A 20,817-nucleotide genomic window follows, 5' to 3' on the forward strand; every position below is an offset into this window, starting at 1 on the left:
GTATGTATGTACCTACCTCTAAAAATGCAAAAAATATTAAACATTACAATTCCAATATTTCTTGCAGTATAGATAATGACATACAGCAGTACTTTTGTAAGTTAACGACAATTAAAAACATTTGTTAATACATGTAGTTACGTTAAAAACACCAATACACCTTGGTAAAAAAACAACCGATTGAAAAAAAAAATGGCAAAGTACAAATATACCGTACTATCATACAAATAAAAAGATTTCTTCTTCAATGTTAGTGAGTCATAAAATGCTTAAAGTGAGATGTAAATATTTAATTTTTCTCATTCAGACATCTGCTCTTTTAAAATATTGTTTTAATACAGCCGTTCCGTTTATATCGACAAACACACGTTGTAATTTATCCATCAGTGTTATGAAATATTTTTAAATTAGACCATACAATTTCATTATTATGCGTCACTTCTAAATAATACACTATCTACCTTATTATAAACTAAAAGAGTACAATTTCTCTTTTTACAAGTCTCTTTCGATCAAATTGTAGTTACGCTGTGATGAAGAGACAGATACAATTATTGGCAATTAAAAAAGCCAATGAATTTAATGCATCCTGTGATGTTCTTATTACTATCTCATAAAAATATTATAACATCAAACTACTGATTGTTAAAAAAAGTAATATGCAATGTTGGCAAGTGACATAAAAATATGTCCAATTTAGTCCGGCTTCCAAAGAGATACAGAAAAATATTTTCCTATTCATTTTGCAGGTTTAACTATATTTTGTATTTCAGCTTGGCATTTTTATATAGGAAGACTAATAATTTTAAATCACGATACAAACTAGTATACAGCTGTATAAAGCTTTTATGACAGACAAAATAGGTGCTAAATTTAACAAAATAATATAAATATGTCAGCGTTTATTGTTTCATATACATTCGAGCAAAGCCGCAGTCCATAGCAATAATATCAAATCATTTCTTTAACGATATTTACATATTGATGATTGATGTTTCATTGCCTTTGAGCCCAGAACATATCCTTTGACAAACTCTTAAGTAAATATCGTTTTGTAAATAACTTCAATTTCCGGAAATATATACACATATGTATACGTATTAATCCAGATATTGAGAAACTGTCTAGATTATTTTTATTTATTGAAGAAGCTTATTCTAAACTTAAATACTACATATGAAGTTATTTTTACGCGATTAATTAATATTTAAATAGATTGGTGAAAATGAAATTATTTAATTCTTAATCCAACTATCTATATTTATCAAAAAAAGCAGTAAACTTACTAAAATAAGCTGAGGAACACTTAGGGTATAGTTATACACTTAATAAAAGTAAATTACTAAACATAAATCCGAGGTTTCGGTTTGCCAACTATCAACTAGACACCACAATGCCATGTAAAAGTTAAATAATTTTAGGATTGATATGAGTTTATATTAGATTTCACCAGCTGTAGTGCCGCTATATTATTGAACTAGTTTTTCGCGTAATTATAGATTTAGTAGAATTTTTATACTTTACGTTGTGTGCGTATTTTTATTTTATCTTAGCATTGTGTTTCTATACCAATCCAAATTTTGCTCAATCATATTGGAATTGATGGATCTCGAAGCTGTCAACAATACCTTGATAAATGACTTAGTAAACACAGCGTATGGTTTGAATCAAATAAGCAATCGTTACATTTTATAATCAAGGACTCAAGCGTAGTATTTATCGTTTTCAAGTAAAGTAAGATCTTAAAAAAGCTAGGCAACAGTGAACTATTGTGGATAGGATAGTAAAACTATTTATAGCCTTTAGTTCTAAATGCGTCCACAAAGCACTGCACAAATGTTAAAGAGTAGCGCCCCGTGGACGCATTGAGAACTAAACCCTCATTATATGATTTGGTAATACAAAAACTATTACGTGCCAATTTAATAAAACCTGCTTTGACCTAATCCCATATAATTGATTAACAAATATCAAGTGCCATAGACAACAAACAAAGCAAGGAATTAATGAGTTTGCATGAATCTCCCTATTAGTAGGTTTAGCGGTGAGTCGGCACGCCCAGTCATTTCATTACCCTATCGAATTACAGAAAATTAAATAAACTTTCTGTTGGAATATTTCAATAGAACGCAACTGGATTGTCTTTGGTATCTCTATATTGTATTATATACGTAGTTGATATGTGATTAGCTTTTCATTAGACTCCTTTGAAGATCAAATCAAATCATTTACATTATTCATTTCTTCAAATAAGCTTTTACGCTTAAAAAGGCACTTAAAAACCTATGAGTTTCTGTCAGTAAAATGAGTGAGGACTATATTTTTGACATTAATCCAAAACCGAAACAGTTACACATATATCTATAACACTAACCCAAATTCCGCGACCCTTCTATAAAAACGCCTTCATTGGAAAAACTTATCATATTCTCTATTTTATATAAATCTTTATAATTAAAATATAAATTTTAATGTTCCACTAAATTTCAATAAACTTTTTCTACTTAAGACACTGCGAAAAGAGAACAGTGGACATAAGACAGTTGAAAAGTGCTACACTTCTGAGATTGTTATACAAAGAGATATGAAAATAAAATGCTTTCTTGAAGTATACATATATAGAAACTTGTTTTTTAAATAGATTTTTATTATAAAAAAACTAATAAAGAATAGATTCACATTTACAGTTCGACGTTATGGGCATATATTATTAAACATTGGTTTAATAAGAAATCTATGAGCGACGGTATCACATAACATCGGGTGTGTCTCCTGTCGGTTTGGCCACTGTTTTATGAGAATAAAAATGATTTCGCTTATTCCTCTGCTGAAACGTCAAAAAAGTTTTAGAACGACACGGGTTTTTAACTACTTTTGTTAACACTAAGTTGTCATGAATTTCTATAATAATCGTTATGAAACATATAATATTTTTAAAATAATTTAGTAGTAGTCAGAGTCAACAAGATTGGATCGTATGTTTAGTCTTAACTTCAGTGGCATTTTTAAAATTCTTAATAAAAAATGCGCTGGTGCATTTTGCACTTGTACGGAAATCTACTTACTTAATGCACAGGTATATTGCTAGCACTTCTCACTTCTAATTAATCAGACTAAAATGTGTAATGTCGTTGCAATTAAGCGGCTATAACTAGCAAGACTTTTTGCACTTTAAACCAAATTCGAATACATAAGCGAATACTTTATAAAAATGGCCTACCTAATCCAGCCATAAGTTCTGTTACAATTGAAAATTCATTTTTTTTTAAATGAAGTAATGTACTGTTACTATATTTTTTTTTAATAAATAGTCTACTCGAAATGGCCACTTTTGGCTTTTATATAGGGCCTTTAATCTGGTTGGTCACGAATCTATGGATTTACGCCCAATAGAAATTTCGCCACTGCTTGTTCCAAAGATTTTTAAGTGACTCAATGTCGCCGTTGCCTATAAAACTGGCAATAAATTGAATACTAAAAGGGGGGAGGTCTGAGCTGGATAAAGGCCAGTCATCAGCTCTTATACAGTCCGGAACGTTGGTTTCAAGTCAGGCTTGGGTAGTTCGTGCCTTGTGGCAGCCAGATGCAGAATACTGCAGGAAAGTCTATGGTGTGGGGTTTTACAACATGATCCAAGACTGTATCTTGATACACTTTGAATTTTTCACTTCTTTTTTTCTTAATTTTGTCACTTAATTTAGACTCCTTGATAAGATACGCCCCCCCCCCCCCACCAATGCATCACTGACGCAGGATGATGACCATGTTTTACCTTTCCGACCACTTGAGCTATTTAGAACTGTAAGCGTATACTTTATAATTTTGTTCTTCATTGGTTAATTTTTTTTCATCGGTAAATAGTGGATATTATCTGCTAATATTTCTGTACTTTTCACCTGAGTGTCGTGACAGAAGGTACAAAGCGTTCTGATCAATTCACTCTCATTAACTGTGAAGATTGATTCAGGGCATGTCTTGTATATCCACGATAAGCACCAAGTTTCAGTTCTCGTTTTATATTACGCGACAGTCCTAGTGGGAATCATCATTTCGCGAAAAGATTTTTTGCTCCCTAATGCGGTTTTGACGAATACTGGCTAATTGCACGCCGCCGGCCCGATGTTTCTGCTCTTCAGTCAGACGAAGTGTTGTTGTATCTGTTGATGGGTCAAATTCAAAATAATTAAAAAGTAAAAAAAAAAGTTTTAATGCAACAGTATTTATGGCCACACTGGTTATATACGTATAGTTATATATGTTTTAATAGTAGGCAACGAATTTTTTCTAATACAGAACGATTTTGCGTCAAATGAATTTATATAAATAACGAGACTAATATAGGTCTTGAAACAGAGAGATGCGACTCTTTTAATAACTTAAACATTTTATAGGAAATATACCGTATGTTGTAAATCTCCTTATCTTTGTTAGGTCCTGGCTAATACTTGCACAACTGCTTTGTTGTGTTTGATATGTATGAAGTAGAAATTTTTCTTTGAATCTGTTTTTTAGTACAAATACTGGATATGCCTTGCAAATCGTTCTATTAGTTATTTCAGGTTCGTGTTTTTATTTTATAGCAAGACCAAATGTTATAAACGTGACTATTATTACTATTTTTTAATATATATTTTTAAGGTCGGCATATTCGCTACCCTTCTGGCAATTTGAGTGTTTATCGGTGATGATTTAACTTCAGATGCTCTGCCTGCTTGCCTCTTACATAAAAAGATTTAATTCTGTGCCGTGTAATTCAATGAATTGTAATTAACATATGTAATAACATACAATTAAATTATGAAAACAGCATCTCTAATCCAAATAGTGACGATACAAGCCATCACTCTCTTCGACTAATTACAATCAATCGAAACACGTCATCTTTCGATTCCTCACCCCCCTAGGTCATTAGTTCTTACCTCATAAAGTTGTTTCGTAAAGAATGCCCGACGCCTACACTTTATTGCCACGAACATTATGTTGCCGTAAACACATTTAATTTATACTCTACTCAACGATATTTGTTTGCTGAAGTGCCCTTCCACTTAATTGAAAAAGTAATCTTGCATTTCGCTCCTCATTTCATCTTAGTAGTTTGAAAGCATCGCTGAAAGATTTTTAAAGATACTGCGCGAATATTTTAGTTAAAATTCCTAGAGAATATTACTAATGTGTCTTTTCATAAGATTTTTTATTAATCGTATTCATTTCATTGCATTTTGATAGAACGAGTATTGAAGGTAAACTTACAGCTTAAAATCCTAGTAATTTTGATTCTTAATATTATTTTTTTACGATAAGTGTTAGTCTATCTAGTTATTATTTTATTTTTTTATTATCTTATTTTTGTTAATTTAATAATGCGCTTTTGCACAGTCTTTAGTTTTCTTATTGCTTACTAGGATTGCCTGGAAGAGATCGCTTGCTAGCGATAAGATCGCCCGTTGCTTGCTTAATAGCTTATGTTATGTTTGTATGTACTATAAATTCAACAAAGTATTAAAAAATAAAATCTACGTTTCCATAAAAACTAATCTATGGTAACCTAATAAATTTCAGACAGACTAGAAAAATAACATAACGTAAATTAGAAAACCTAGAAACTGTTAGTTCAATAAATATATTATAAAGTATATTTGCGAAAACTAAAAACAATTCCTGTTTAATTAACACTCAGCTTAGAAGCCTATTCCTGATATAATCAGGCTCCGATTCCAATATATTCTATCATATTCACTCAATTGGAAGACAGAAATGCGAAATGCGTCGATGAAACTCCCAACGACAATAGACGTTAAGTTGATGGATAGAATCGATAGGACACGCAATGCTGCGAAATAAAATTACGCAGATAAAAAATAGTGTATGTTATAAAAAGTAACTATATATTTCAATAGATAGCTAAAACAATTATTAAAATATTACATATTTTATAAAGGTTAATACTAAACTTCAGATTTTTGTTTAATTACAAACAAACTTTGCCCGCGGCGTTGCTGTCGTGGTTTTCTGGTTTACGAACAAGTTATTGCGCCGTCTAGTTTGTTAAGGTACTGTACTACTCTGTAACTATAGGCTTTAAAATGTTTAAGGAACACTTGTTATTTAATATCTTCCATTTAGCTAGAAATAATCGACAAAAAAGGAAGACCAATGCATTATTTTGGATATTCTTTCAGTAGTACGAGGAAAATAAAAATATTACGTAAAGACAGGTAACATTTACATCATACTTTATGTTAACATGGTTTTTCTTCATATATTTTTATCATAACGATTAATGTCCGCAACGAACACATTCATGCACATATAACATACGATTTCAGTATGTGAAAGTGACACTTTGTTCGAATCCAGTGAAGTATCAACCCAAGATTCTGATATTTTGAAGAATGACTTAGTTAAGAGACCCTTATGCCTTTGTTTCCATGAATGATTTTCGTAAGTTTCATAAGTTATATGTAGTATATGGATTGTGTTACAGAACAGCCAATATATAAATTATCACCTATGATTTGAGAAGTGGTTATAAATGTAAATAATAAAACATTATTTTTTTACTGTCGTTCATATGTGTACATTACCTATATGATAATATTTTGATTTTGATATATATATTTATATATTTTCTTTCATGAGAGTTATGAATAAAAAGTAATGCAAAAATTACTATCAAATTATGTATGTTTTTATTTATTAACAGACCCAAACATATTTCTATTAAAATAATTTTGAATATCCGAACCTCAGAAATAATTATTCTCTAAAAACCCAGAATTTCTTGTTAATCCTCCTAATTCCCTGGGTACTTACGAAGGCGCTTTATTCTAACGGCACATTAATTAATGGCTGATTATGTCATTAATACGAAAGGTATCGTTAATTAATTGAACCATAAATTTACGAATTAATAATTAATATTTCCTTGTTTGCTTAAAATATAAAGTCACGTGCACTGTTTTAGGTATTTAGCATTGTCATTATTCTTGGGATGTTTTCATTACATAGTGACAGATCTCAATCGAAACAAAGTGGCCGCCACAGCTACAAGTCAATCGACTTTTTGTTTGGCGTTTAAGTTAATATGACTATTTGAATAATTATTCTAGTATATTCTGTCAGGTAAATTGACATTTGTAAATTATTTTTCATCTGATACCTTCTTTCAACTTATACTTATATATTTCTTGTGTTACCTTGAAATCGATAATATATGCCTCTTTTTAACACTTTAACTTATACTAGACTGAAATAGTGCTCAAAGCTAGTGTAAAAACTTGTGAATCTTAACTTTATGTTTATATACATTTATCTATTCATATGAATCTGACTAAATTGAATATAAACGTCAAAGGATATTTCGGATAACTCTGAAATATTTATTTTTGCTACATTTGACCGAGACTAATCAAATACATTTTTCATATAAATAATAAATAAAAAGTAAAAAAAGTAGTACTCCGTACTACTTTTTCTGGCTGCATAAACTTTAGTTTGGCTATAAATTGTTATAAAAAGACACATTTGGAAAATTCTAAGAATGAGACGCGGAAGTGTGTATATTTGTAACATAAGCGCAATGCCGATTTTCACTTATTTACTTTCGCCGAATGTTACAAACATTTGAGCAAAGCCATTTTGAACGAGATTACTTTGTTACGTAAACACAAAAATAAACTCTAAGTCCACTCGCGTTGAGTGCTTTTTAGAATAAATATAAACATTTATATTTTAAGTGAAGTAAGCCAGGCATAGAGCAGACACATTTCTGCGACTGTTTACGTGCTGGACATATAATATGAGTAAAACAAAAAAGGCGGGAAAAAAATAGATACTGATTTCACTTCCTTTTGAAATTTGGCATTCACTCGGTGACCAAGTTCGTTTTGGTTTTGTTTTAAAGTTTATTGTAGCCCATAAGATAATATTATAATATTCCATAGAGTTTCTATATCTCACATTCAAAATTGCAGGTGTGATGTGACAATGCTGGAGGAGTTACGACCGACAGACATATCGAACTGGAGCACGACATATGAACAAGACTTCTACATAACATTCTACGATCAGACCAGCGGACAATATGTTAATAACACACAGAATATTACACAGGTGAATTCCCGGGTTGAGCTTTTAATTTTTAATTTTTTTTTCTCTCGGCCCTCTGTCTTCTTTGCCGATGAGTAGGGATGCCTACAGGTTCAAATTTAATGGCGTGGACTAAGTGATACCTGTATGTATATCTTATGTTCCATAATAGACGTATTTTTTTTTTCTTTTTTTATTACCAATAGCGATATCTATACCGATCTGGATGTTCTTGTTTGCAATTTCGATGTATTTCCCTGAATATGATGTCTTGAAGTAGCACGCTTCAAAAACAAGTTGAATCTACCCCTACTTGACAGTTACACAGTAACTTAAGTAACACAGTTCTCAAGCTCGGGTTCTAGAGTCTTTATAAAGACCTTATGAATATAAATTAATTTCGTAAAATTTCGATGCTACGTATCCAAAATGTTAACGTCCATCTGGCCCAGTACTAAAAAATTCACAATCCATTTCAGGCAGTTAATTGAGTTTAGGTACTTAGTGTTAATAACGGTATGATACATATTTTGAATAGTTAAGTTTGACAATATTTTGTATGTAACGATTTTGAGAACAATTTTAACCTTTAACAATATTTAGTGAGAATCGCAGTATTTTTAAAATTTATTATTACAATTTTTGATATTTTAATAAAACATATATGTACATTAGATGTCACCACTTCTGTGCCGGTGTATTAATTGTTATTATTTTATACATAGCTTTATTTATTTGAAATGTTGAAAATAATATACTGTAGTATTTCGGAACAAATCAAGAAAATCTACCAACACATAAAACTCTACTTTTTGGAATTTAAATCTAATATCGAAATTTAGAATAATTTAGCTTTGCTTTGTTAGATGTATTTTAGTGTAACTTCTGTTCCATACCATTCCTCTTTGGTTTACGCTAAGTTTTTTTTTTCAGGTTTACCAATCATTCATATTACCGTGGTGGCGACAACTTCTTTGGACCGTTCTTTTCGCCGGTATGGTCGTGGTTTCGACTGTCGGCAACCTCGTCGTAATATGGATAGTTCTAGCAAATAAACGTATGAGAAGCGTGACAAACTATTTTCTTGGTAAGGTTTTAATTATTCATATTTAATCAGCTCAATACAGATTTTACGCCCACTATTATTAGATAAGAACTCGTTTTGTTAAATTTTTAAAATTGGAATATTTTAAATTCACTCATAATTCAAGTTAGCTTTATTCGAATTAGAATGTAAGTTTTTATATTAGTTTTTTTTTTACTTAATTTACCAAATATGTTGAAACATATCGCACTTTGTAACAAAATAATTCAAACCTTTTTCAACATTTTATTTAATCGAATATTAACTGAAATTAGTAGATTCAGCGTGCTATTATCAAAACTAAAGTCGTGAGTTCAAGCATAGACTAATAGTTTGTTCTTTGTTTGTATCTGAAAAAATCATAAGGAAACCGAATTGCCTAAAAATATTTCTTTATAGAACTGGAGCAAATGGGAAGTTAACGTAATGTTAAGTAATGGCCCATGGACACTCTCATTGCCAGAGAGCTCTTGAGTGCGTTGCCGGACTACGTCAAATTATTTAGAAAATAACGGCGGTAGCAGAAAATCTACTATCTGACGTGGTTTAGCGTATATGGCTCACCTGGTTCTTGGACTAGCTGAGTTCCTGAGTACTATTTGGTTCTAAGAATTCATAATTGTCTAACGAAAAAGGACATATGTTATCATTAGTATCTGAAAGCGAAGTAGAACACCTTTGTCTAGCCTTATCTTGTACACGTCACTGAAACTGTTACATATATCTTACTAGGGCAACGCGTAGAACTTTTCCTTTGTAGGCTGATAAGTGACTTTTTAAAGCTTCTTTTGTTTTTTTCTCTCTCGTTTGAATAAAAGGACACATAACAGTTATTGCACCCGAATAGATATACAAATACATAGAGTGATCATATACTGGTACATGATCATCGTTTGGGTAGTAATTAATTTACACTTCAGACGCTCGTACGTTGTACGCACGCACTTTTTTTTCAAATTACTATGATGCCTTCGTAAGATTTTGTTGGTCGGTATAACTTTTTTTTGGGATTGTTTGCAAATTATTAACGAGCATGTAACCCTTGTTAGATATCCGGTAAGACTGTTGTGAAAAGTAGCTATAAAGAAATGATTAAATAAATTTATAAATGTATGAAGAAGATTGCAAGAATGATAGGTACGACTTTACCTCTATATTTTGCTATGTGTAAAGTATTTCCTGCAGCATCTATTAAAATTCCGAACGCTGGAAGCTACAACAAATATTTGAATAATGTTCTGTATCAAAGAGAATTTTATTTATCGTTTAGTTAAACTATACATGATACTCAAGGGCTGAGAATTCGAGAAATAATTTGAGGATTTTTTTGATAAACATCTGAAATGTCTGAAGGAATACAAAATTCTTTTAAGTTATTTATAAGTCAGTTAAGAAAGTGGGAAAATAATCGCTGTGGTATCTTTTCTGAGACCTGTGAAAATGATCATGTATCAAAGAAATAAACTCAAATATAGTCTTTGAAAATAGATAACGCATTTAAGTTTACTATTTGCTATTAAAATTTAATGGAAACTCAAGGGTAAAAATCGCTAAACTTTCAAGCAATATTTATTAAGTATTTTATAGTAGGTACATTGTAGATTTTGAAATGTAATTTCCGTTACTCAAGCTCACGAAATACATGTCAGGAGTACTAAATCTCAAAAACGAGTTATTTTCTGGGAATTCTGCGGTTGAGTTTTACTTGATACAGAAATACTTTGATATAGGTTTAACGTAATCGTTGTGACATGACATCATATATCCATAAAAGAGTAACTACTACATTTATGCGATATTCAGAATTTCAAATTTAAAAAAGAGAACATAAAACTCGAAATCCAGTTCTTTTTATTGTTTAATTACGTATATTTTGTATAACTCTTGTTACGTGTAATTTAATTTTTATTTAATTTAATCCACAGGAACTCTCAATAGCGATATCAATTCCAATGTTAAGTTTTGGCATCACGTTATAAATTTACGACTTCAGCTTTTTGGAATGAACTACATTGAAAAAGGCTTTAGTAGCAAGTAATAATATTGTCTTGATAAATATTTTTAACGTCAGAATATTTTGACAGATCATAAAACTAGAATTAAGCTTATTATTATTATAATATGAGTCTTAGCCCATAAATTCCACAACATAACTTAATTAAAAATATCAATGTTTGGTTTACAGAATAGTAAGCCAGCTCGGCCGTGTAACATAATAACTAAAAGTTTGAGGAATCACGACCATTTAATCAAGTAGAACTTCATTTCTCGTTTCTAAAGCTTCACAAGCCCGCCATCTAGTTGTCATTTACACAAACTAATTTTTTTAAGCATTTGTCATCTAGTACTAGTAGTCTACTTTAAGTACTAGTACTATATAATATATAAACTAATTTATCACAAAGGCTTGTTAAACACGTACCAACTAACTTTGCCAACGTCCTGCAGACTAGAAACGTTATCAATTCGCTGGCGAAACTCTCTATTCAGTGTATACTGTTCAAATTGACAACTTAAATTATTCTGATGTAATGTTTCCATTGTTGCTTGCTTGTATGCTGTGGTAAACGTAAATGTAAGATTAAATTCATTTAATACTTATTGTTTTTGACGTTCATAAGTGTACATTATGTTACCTATATGAATAAATGAATTTTGACTTTGACTTTAACTTTGGTATGTGAAAAACATAAGAAAATACGGTATATAGTATTTATATTCGTAGGTATATAGTTACAGTCAAAACTGTTTACGACGACATCGTATAGAACAACAAACCGGTTATACTGACCAAAATCAAAGGTTGGCTGAATTCTATGTATTAGGTACTTAGTAACAACGTCATTGGCGTTACGGCGATTTTTACGGCCAAATATGAGAAGTCCCTTCGATGTCGTTATAACAGATTTTGGCTGTATATCTGAGCAGAGAGCAGTGGGCCTAGTGGGTTTAGCACACGACTGTCATCCCAGGAGGTCGTTGATTTGATCCCCGACCAATGGACTTTCTGTCTATGAACGCTTTTAATATTCGCTTTAACGGTGAAAGAAATCCTGGGGAGTAGAAACTGGCTTGCCTTAGACCCGAAGAATCGACGGCGTGTCAGGCACAAACGGCTGATTTAAATAAATTAAATTATTATTTAATATTATATTATTTTTAAATATAATTATAACTACATATTGTTTATGGAAAATATATTTTTAATAAGCCTTTTTGTATTAGTTTCTTTTATAGGGGTTTTAACGCCTTAGTGTAACTGGACAGACTGGTTTTATGAATCTAAATCATTATAAATTACTTAATTTTTTAAATGAGTGGAATATTGTATTTTTTTGCTATGTGTATGTTTTTTAATAAGGTAATAAAGTATACATAAATCAATAATAATAAATATTCGAAGAACACACGAGAATTCTGTGAATATTATTTATAAAAGGAAAGTGAATGTGTCAGTATGGTTAGATTGACTTCGTATCAACGAATACTATTTAAAAAAAATACGAAATGCGACATTCCGAAAGCAGTGGTAACCTAAAGTCCAGACACACGAATCGTTGTCGTGCAATTATCAGGTTTTACACTCATCATACAACGGCTCCCATCAAGAAATGATCAAGAAAACATTAATTTACCAGCGAACTAGACTGACGTTCTGTACACACATACTAAGTACAGAAATCTTATTGTAAATCTAAATAATCAGATTGTATATCTACTAATCTATTCTCGAATCTTAAACACACCAAAAATTCATCATACTGATTAAAGAAGGAATTTAATTACGAACACACACACATATTGTATATATGTATGTGCGCCGCTATTTTTTTTATTTTAACCTATACAATGACTCAGATCTGTAAAACAAATGAATGTTATGCTCCAACGTATTATTGAATGACTTTATTTTATTTCAGTGAATCTATCAATAGCGGATGCAATGATGTCGACATTGAATGTTACATTCAATTTCACATATATGCTGTACTCAGATTGGCCGTTTGGACATTTTTACTGCAAATTCTGCCAATTTGTTGCCGTATTGAGCATATCTGCATCGGTGCTTACTCTCATGGCTATCAGTATTGATCGGTAAGGATTTTATATACTTAGTAACTACACAAAATATTTATTTATTTATATATTTTCACTACATTTTTCTATCTTAACAGTAATTACTAATACGATAGAATTCCAAATAACTCCAACACCAATTATTCTAGATAAAAACATTAAAAAAATAAACTTATATTCCTAAATCTATCTATCCATAACTAACAATATAGCAAGCAACTCTTGTGAACTTTACGACATTATGACAGAGTTATTACTGTCAACTACACAACAGCTATACGGTTCTACGCGCATTTATTCAGTCGTTTCCATGGTGTTGTATAGCGTTCCTGGGTTAATGGGGTTTTAAATTAAAATTTTATGGTTCTTTAAATATGTATCGTGGACATTTACGTGTACATGTCTTATAATATTAGTGTAGTAAATGACTTTGCTCTATCAATTGTTTCCGCACCGTACGCGATATAGGCATTGTTATTGATATTTTTCACACCTTGGGTCGATCGAAGGTTACTTACGCATCTTTTTTTAAAATATACTTGACGTTCATCTGGTATAATACAGTATTTTAATGTTGAAATAAATTTCAAATATGTTCAGTTGATCCTGTTTTGGACGAATTGAAACAAACAAGCTCTATGCTCTTTATAATATTTATGTAGGTCATATTTTTTATGATTTTGAAAGTATAAAATACCGACTTTATTCTAATTTAGCTTTTTTGTGTCTTCATTGTATAGTTTCTTACCCATAATAGTAGGGAAATTTCTGCCCACTCTTTTTATGGACCTGTAATCTCTAGAGTATGTAAAGGAATTCTTAATTTTATTCTGGGAACTTCTTAAAGCTAAACGAAACATATGTATAAAACAATGTTATTGCGTATTTATATTTAATATTATATTTACAGCTTTTATTTGTATTATTATTTTTTTGTTACGTTGAGTAATAGTTTAGTATTATAAGCGCCTGTTTCACAATGTATGGATAAAGTGCCAAATAGCTATGCAACACATAAATTATTCGAAACATGAAAGTTCCAAAAAGGACACTTCGAATTTCATGACGTATAGCGCTATCTGACAGTCGTGAAACGCAAAAATACTATTTATCATACCAATAAGTAACAAATAGCTTATTTGGAACTTATCCGGACATTGCGAAACAGGCCCTAAGTAGCAAAAACTCTGAAAGTACAACAGTTAAAACAACAAATAACCCGCATGATACCCGAACAGCAAAATAAATTTTTTGTGAAACAGCCAAGGGGCGTAAAGCTGTGATGCTTAGGATAGATAAATTTGCATGAAAAATGACAGTCGATGATCATACATGAAATATATGGCGTTTATCATTTCAATCGATTATTAAGTGCTAAAATATTTCTTCTATCAATGGTCTAAAATGCTTCGGTAAAGATTTTTTGGAAGTTAATAGAAAATAATCCTTCGACGCGTATTTCTATGGTTTATGTTTTATTAAATTTAAATAAGGTAACTCGCTTTGTAGCTTGAGGTCTTCGTAGATTTATACACTCAGACAATTTTGTCCTTTTTTTTCAAATTATTACATTAAATGAATTTACCACATTTACTGCACATGTAAACAGTGTAACGATTAATCTATCACTTACATAAGGAACTTCTATTTATTATAAATGTCTCTTATTTTTTAAAATATTCTAAATTCGACTGCTTTATCGGATCACTAAAGAATCGCATGCTTTTTAGTTTGGTAAAATACTTAATTTTCAAAATGACATACACTAAAATCATATAATAAAAAAATATTATATTAAAAAAAATAAGTAATGTGATGAATGGATATATTAAAAAAAAATTGTGTTAACAGTGAAATAAATCCCGGCACATGTCGTCATATATCCTGCAAAAGTCCAAAATATAGCCATCACTAATAGAATATTATCCCTTGTCGAACGCTTCATATATGAGAAGTTATTTGACAGTTGACATTTATATCGGAAGTTATGTGACAATCGCACTGTATGAGGAAGAAACTGAGTATCCTCACTATCATATCTAGGGCATCGAGCCCGGGTTTACCCGGGCCGTAAAAACCCGGGTTTTCCCGGTTCTGAGGATTACAAAAAAAACCGGGTTTAAATTTTTAAAACTCGGTTTTTCGGGTTTTTTTTTATACTTTTGTTTTTGTTGTTTATTAAGTTTAAAGCACTTTGAATGCAATAATAAGTAAATTGAATAAAAATTCGCTTTGATAAATTATTATTTATGACACAAAAAGTAGCTTCCTTGCTACGTTCCTACCCATAAACAAGACATGCAAGTTAAATGCGCGTCCATCTCAGGACATGAGAGGGGTGAACTGTGGAGCAGTTGAGAGGGGAGGGTGTATCGTTGCGCGGGTGATGAATACCGGTGCCATTTGAGACTGATGCCAACCCAAGTATGCAGGTTATGGTGTCTCATATGGCTGCAGTTGATGGAATTTCTCTTAGAACGTTCTCAAAATCACAAGATTTAAAGTACCTTTCTGAAAAGACCGGCAACAAATTACCAACTACTGCTGATACCGTTCGCCACATAATTTTCAAAGACTTTGATAAAAGGAAGCTAGAAATAATAAACGAGATAAAAATTATATTGTCAGATGAAAAGAAGTTTTCGATATCATTCGATGAATGGACATCTATGAAAAATAGAAGATATATAGGGATCACTTTACTTTCACCAAATTTTGCAAGGGATAGCAGTTTTCGAAATTTAGGTCTCATACGCATTCACGGGTTCATGAATGCTTACAATTGATTGAGGCCAAAAGATCGAAATGCTCGAAAAAACCGGTCTACCCGGGTTTTGATTACTCTTAGACCCGAAAACCCGGGTTTTCAGAATTGAACCGAGTTTCGATGCCCTAATCATATCATTCCAGTTCCGATTCGATAACGCTCCGGTATCGGTTGGTCAAAAAAGATATTTGAGTGGATAAAGGGTCCGATCATGACTTGTACCGACACTATAATAGGTTTTTGTTTCAACTTTAGTGTTACTTCGATCATGCGTGACGTTACATTTTTCTTCTAGTCATCGTTAGTAATAAATCTTGGAACTCTGATTAAGGCAAGTACTTTTTGTATATACTTTTTGATATATAATCACACTTTAATTAACAGTAACAGTATTATTTACCTTAAAGGAATATCAGATATTCTCGTGGAGAAATTGCCTTACGAATAGACGTGTTTTCATTTTTCAATCGTTTAATGTAAGAGCTTAAAACTTTTTTTCCCTCTTTTTTTTACAAAATAATATAATATATCACAATATGTTACATTAGAAAACCACTGTGGTTTGTATTAATCTAACCATAGCAGTCTTCTTTAGGAGCGCGACAAACGCATGCAAAAGTAGTTTTTTAATTTAGAATTTATGTTGGTTAGTGTTAGGCTATCTATTATATGATTGATAGACTATTTATTAGCCGCGGTAGCTAATACCGCAACGTTCTCTCGCCATATACGTTGTATGTTCTGGATGTACAGAACTAAAAGGAGTAGTGGTGTTGCCATGCCAACAAAAACTAACTTGGCTTATCTATCTTGGACTCATAAATCTATATGACACTTCAATACAAGTGCAGTCAACCATCATGGACATTATCGGAAACAAGAATGTTCAAAAAATGCGTGCGCAAAACCCAACGGGCTGATATTGGCTTCAAGAGTGCGATGATTTATTTTACAATTTGTTTACGGTTCTAATTGTTAACTAAAATATATATGTAATTTAATTAAATTTTAAGGTTAGTTATTAGATATATTTTTATGTATTATGTTATTTGTTTTGAATTACCTAAAATAATGATATGTATCGTATATATGAATTTTATTTAACTAATGTTAGGTTACTTAACATTCGTCGAAAATAATAGTCGAATAAAATAGCTATTTTGGCTGATTCAAATGAAATTTATCGGAATTATTCGAGAAAAATCCTATTTTGTCCATGGATTGAGACAAACTGATAGTGGAACTAGTATTACAACTCTTCCTCAACTCTGAACGGCATCATAGTGTGAATCGAGCCAAAACATCCACATTACTTTAACGGAACGGGAAAAGACCGAAACCGGAGCGAGATCCAACCGTGAACTGCATCCAAAATGAATGAAAACTAATATAGGCGCAGTATCCATAGACAATCACTAAATACTGGGGTTAAATAAAAATGAAACAGCAAAATGAGATTTTGTGAAAATGTTACGTGAGTGCAATTAAAGTGATTAGTGTTTTTGTACCTATAATGTGTATATATTGCAATTCAATTCCTTGTTATTTAATTTAAAATAAACCTAAGATATTTTTGTTGTTTCTATCCTTGGGCTTTTAGTGTATATGCCTTACTTCTTTAAATAAAAACACTTTACTTTAAACACTTTAACGGATTGAAGTTAAGTATTCAGTTCGTTCAGTCACCGTGACCATGCAAGCTGTAAAGCACGCGAAACGTAGGTTAAATTTAAAATTATGTTTAAATAATTATAATAATATATAACTTCAATCCGTTAAACCAAGTGTTTTTTTTTTAATGTGTAAAAGTAATGTTAATAAAAGACAATACTATGCTTTACTTAGGAAAATCAAATGGGGTATAGTTGATAATTCTGTTTGCGGTTATCAGCAAAATCCGGGTCGGAAGACACCGAGTATACTATGAACTATTCTCTTATTTTCTCGAAGTTCTCATCACCGCTGCGCATTGTAAAGCCGAAAAATATGTTTTTTTTTAATAGAACAGGGGGCAAACTGGCTGGAGGCTCTCCTGATGTTTAGTTTGATTGCCGCCCATGGACACTCTTAACGTGAGAGGGCTCGCGAATACGTTGCCGGCCTTTTGGTATGGCGTATACTCTTTTCTTGAAGAACCCTAAGTCGAATTGGTTCAGAAATATTTCAGTGGGCCGCTGGTTCCACAGAGTGGTGGTGCGTGGCATAATTTTGCTATTGGTATATGGTAGACATGTTAGTCCGTGTCGGCGGAGTGCGGAGTAGGGTCAGGATCAATGTATTGGTATACTCATCGTAATAACAATTTACAATATAGGATATTTACTTTTCTAATAAATTTGCCCTTATTACAAACAAGCAAGCTTCGTTGAATGGCGAAAACTGCACTTTATTCAATTCCTTTTAAAAATAATTAAATTAATTCATTTCAATCAGTTTAATTTCGTTTTAAAGTACTAACAATTTCCGAGATTCAACATCATAGAAGATTAGAGGGAAACATTAAAGTATTAAACAGTGGTCGGAATAAATTGGTGTTCTTAAAACAATTTAAGAATTAATGAGCCAAATGGAATCTACGGACTGTAATAATAAAGTTTTCGCCTAATAACAGGATTTTTCATTCTTTTACATTTGAATTAAATTCTTTATTTAAATTACGACATTTCATTAATTGGCGAGTGTCATTTTTAGGGCAATGAGCATTTGAATTCAAGAATTTAAATATATAAAATTCGTATATAATACGAACGAGATTAGATGTTTATTATATTACTTTAAAAATATAATTATACTTACGTAAGAATACGCCGATATCCCAAAATAAATTATTGTATTAAAATTAAAGAATCACAATTTTATGCAAGTGAACAACACTGAAATTCGAGTAAAAACGGAAGCTCGCAGCCCTTAACAAATTATGAACAAAGTGTTCATTTCACCACATTTTGCGTAATTTGAAATTGTGTAACTTATTACGTTGTTAGGTAATGGGAGACTTGCCACTCCTGCAATTAGCGAAAAAGTGAATTCTCAAAATGTTAAGCGTAGCTCCCGTATCTTGTTAATTATTTTTTTAAGAGCTTTTGACATACCGGGTGTCCAAATATACCGAAAGCTGCGAAACACAACATGTCGAAAACAAAAACTCAAATTCTACTAAATATATTGTAAAATGAAATGTTTCTAGATACTAATCATAAAAATGTTGAATGTTGTCGGTATTATGACATCGCGCGTCAGCAGTAGTCCAGAAACAGATAACAACACAAACTTTTTTTTATAGAATAATGAACTTAATTCATACAAAAGTATGGTTGTCAAAAAACTTATTATTGACAAATAGCAAGTGACCACACTATTGACGTATTTGAACGTATAGTAATCGTGTAAGCCAAACATATATTATATAAATAGGCATAATATAATTCAAGTGATGAAACGAAAAATATATGATAGAGTTATAATTATTAAAGTTTACCGATCCTATTTCATATAAGAAAAATTTACATATTTTACGAGAATTTATAAAATATGTAATATGTGTTTTACCCCTCAGAATGAATTATCGACAATGCTAAATATTCATTAAGAGAAGAAAACAGCTTCCATAAGCCCGATTTCCCGGGAGGCTTCGCGATGAAAAGCAGTATATGGAACAATCAACAACGTTTGTTACACAAATGGAATTTTAAGCGTATTCCAATAGACTAGACTTAGCTATAATGTTTTATAGGTAAATTAGAACGAAAATAAAGTCAGCTGCGAGCTGGTATTATAGAAGTCTACGAGTGGAGGTTTCTCCCTGCTCAATTTTTCTCATCAAACTCCAACCCTAACTATACAGGATTTCAGATACTGCGCTACAAGGAGTGTCTTGTAAATAATAATACTTAGGGCCTGTTTCACAATGTCCGGATAAGTTCCAAATAAGCTATTTATTACTTATTGGTAAGATAAACAGTATTTTTGCGTTTCACGACTGTCAGATAGCGCGATTCGTCATGAAAAGTGAAGTTTTTTATTTGGAACTTTTATCTTCCGAATAATTTATGTGTTGCATATCTATTTGGTACTTTATTCATACATTGTGAAACAGGCCCTTAGCATATAAAACACTGTTCCATATAAAATAAGTAAAGAAAAGCCTAAACTATTTAAATATTGTCTAAAATTGGTATAATATTACAGGTACGTGGCAATAATGAGCCCTCTCCGACCGAGGTTGGGGAAGCGGGCGACCCTGGGCATAGCAGCCGCGATTTGGGCCATCAGTTGTGTGGTCAGCAGTCCCAATTTCCTCTACTTCACCACTGAAACTGATCCATTACCAGATGGAAATGTTAGGTACGTAACTGTACACCATCCTGTGAGGAGAGAAAGAAATTTAATTATACTCGTTATTAATAAAATTGACGTTTTTATCTATATTAATATTTATAAAAATGATTATATAATTTTAATTTTATTTATTTATTGCTCATTTAATGGTACAGTAGTTTGTATACACAACGATAGTTTACATATTTGTTTTCAATCGAAACATTGACACATTCAGGCGGTGTGATGAAAAATCACAAACAATATGGAATACGTGACGAATTCAATGCAAATAATGGATTCACATAATGCTCTAAGGGATTAATTGAAAAAAAAAGGTGATATTTTCATGCCACATTTTCCCAATACTCTCGGAAGCATGAAAAAATGCTGCACCGGTAATTGCATTTTCCTCGCCCGGTCGTAGTGTGGGTTTAAATGGACTCTCATATTTACGTGAAAGGTCTCAATTGCACTTTGGTCA

The 20,817-nt window shown here is 31.5% G+C and overlaps 1 protein-coding gene across 3 annotated transcripts in view; it reads left to right on the top strand.

The window, feature by feature from the left end:
• LOC110995334 (tachykinin-like peptides receptor 99D) overlaps positions 1–20,817 on the top strand; it is a 74,066-nt gene that overhangs the window by 44,346 nt on the left and 8,903 nt on the right. For all 3 annotated transcript variants that reach the window (XM_045634347.1, XM_045634348.1, XM_045634349.1), the window contains exons 2-5: positions 7,974–8,112; positions 9,022–9,175; positions 13,093–13,267; positions 20,205–20,360. In XM_045634347.1, coding sequence (XP_045490303.1) covers positions 7,987–8,112; positions 9,022–9,175; positions 13,093–13,267; positions 20,205–20,360 — 611 coding nt within the window. In that variant the 5' untranslated portion in view covers positions 7,974–7,986. The remainder of the gene's footprint in view (positions 1–7,973; positions 8,113–9,021; positions 9,176–13,092; positions 13,268–20,204; positions 20,361–20,817) is intronic.

The sequence above is a fragment of the Pieris rapae genome, chromosome 2 (genome assembly GCF_905147795.1).
Source record: "Pieris rapae chromosome 2, ilPieRapa1.1, whole genome shotgun sequence".
Classification (NCBI taxonomy): domain Eukaryota; kingdom Metazoa; phylum Arthropoda; class Insecta; order Lepidoptera; family Pieridae; genus Pieris; species Pieris rapae.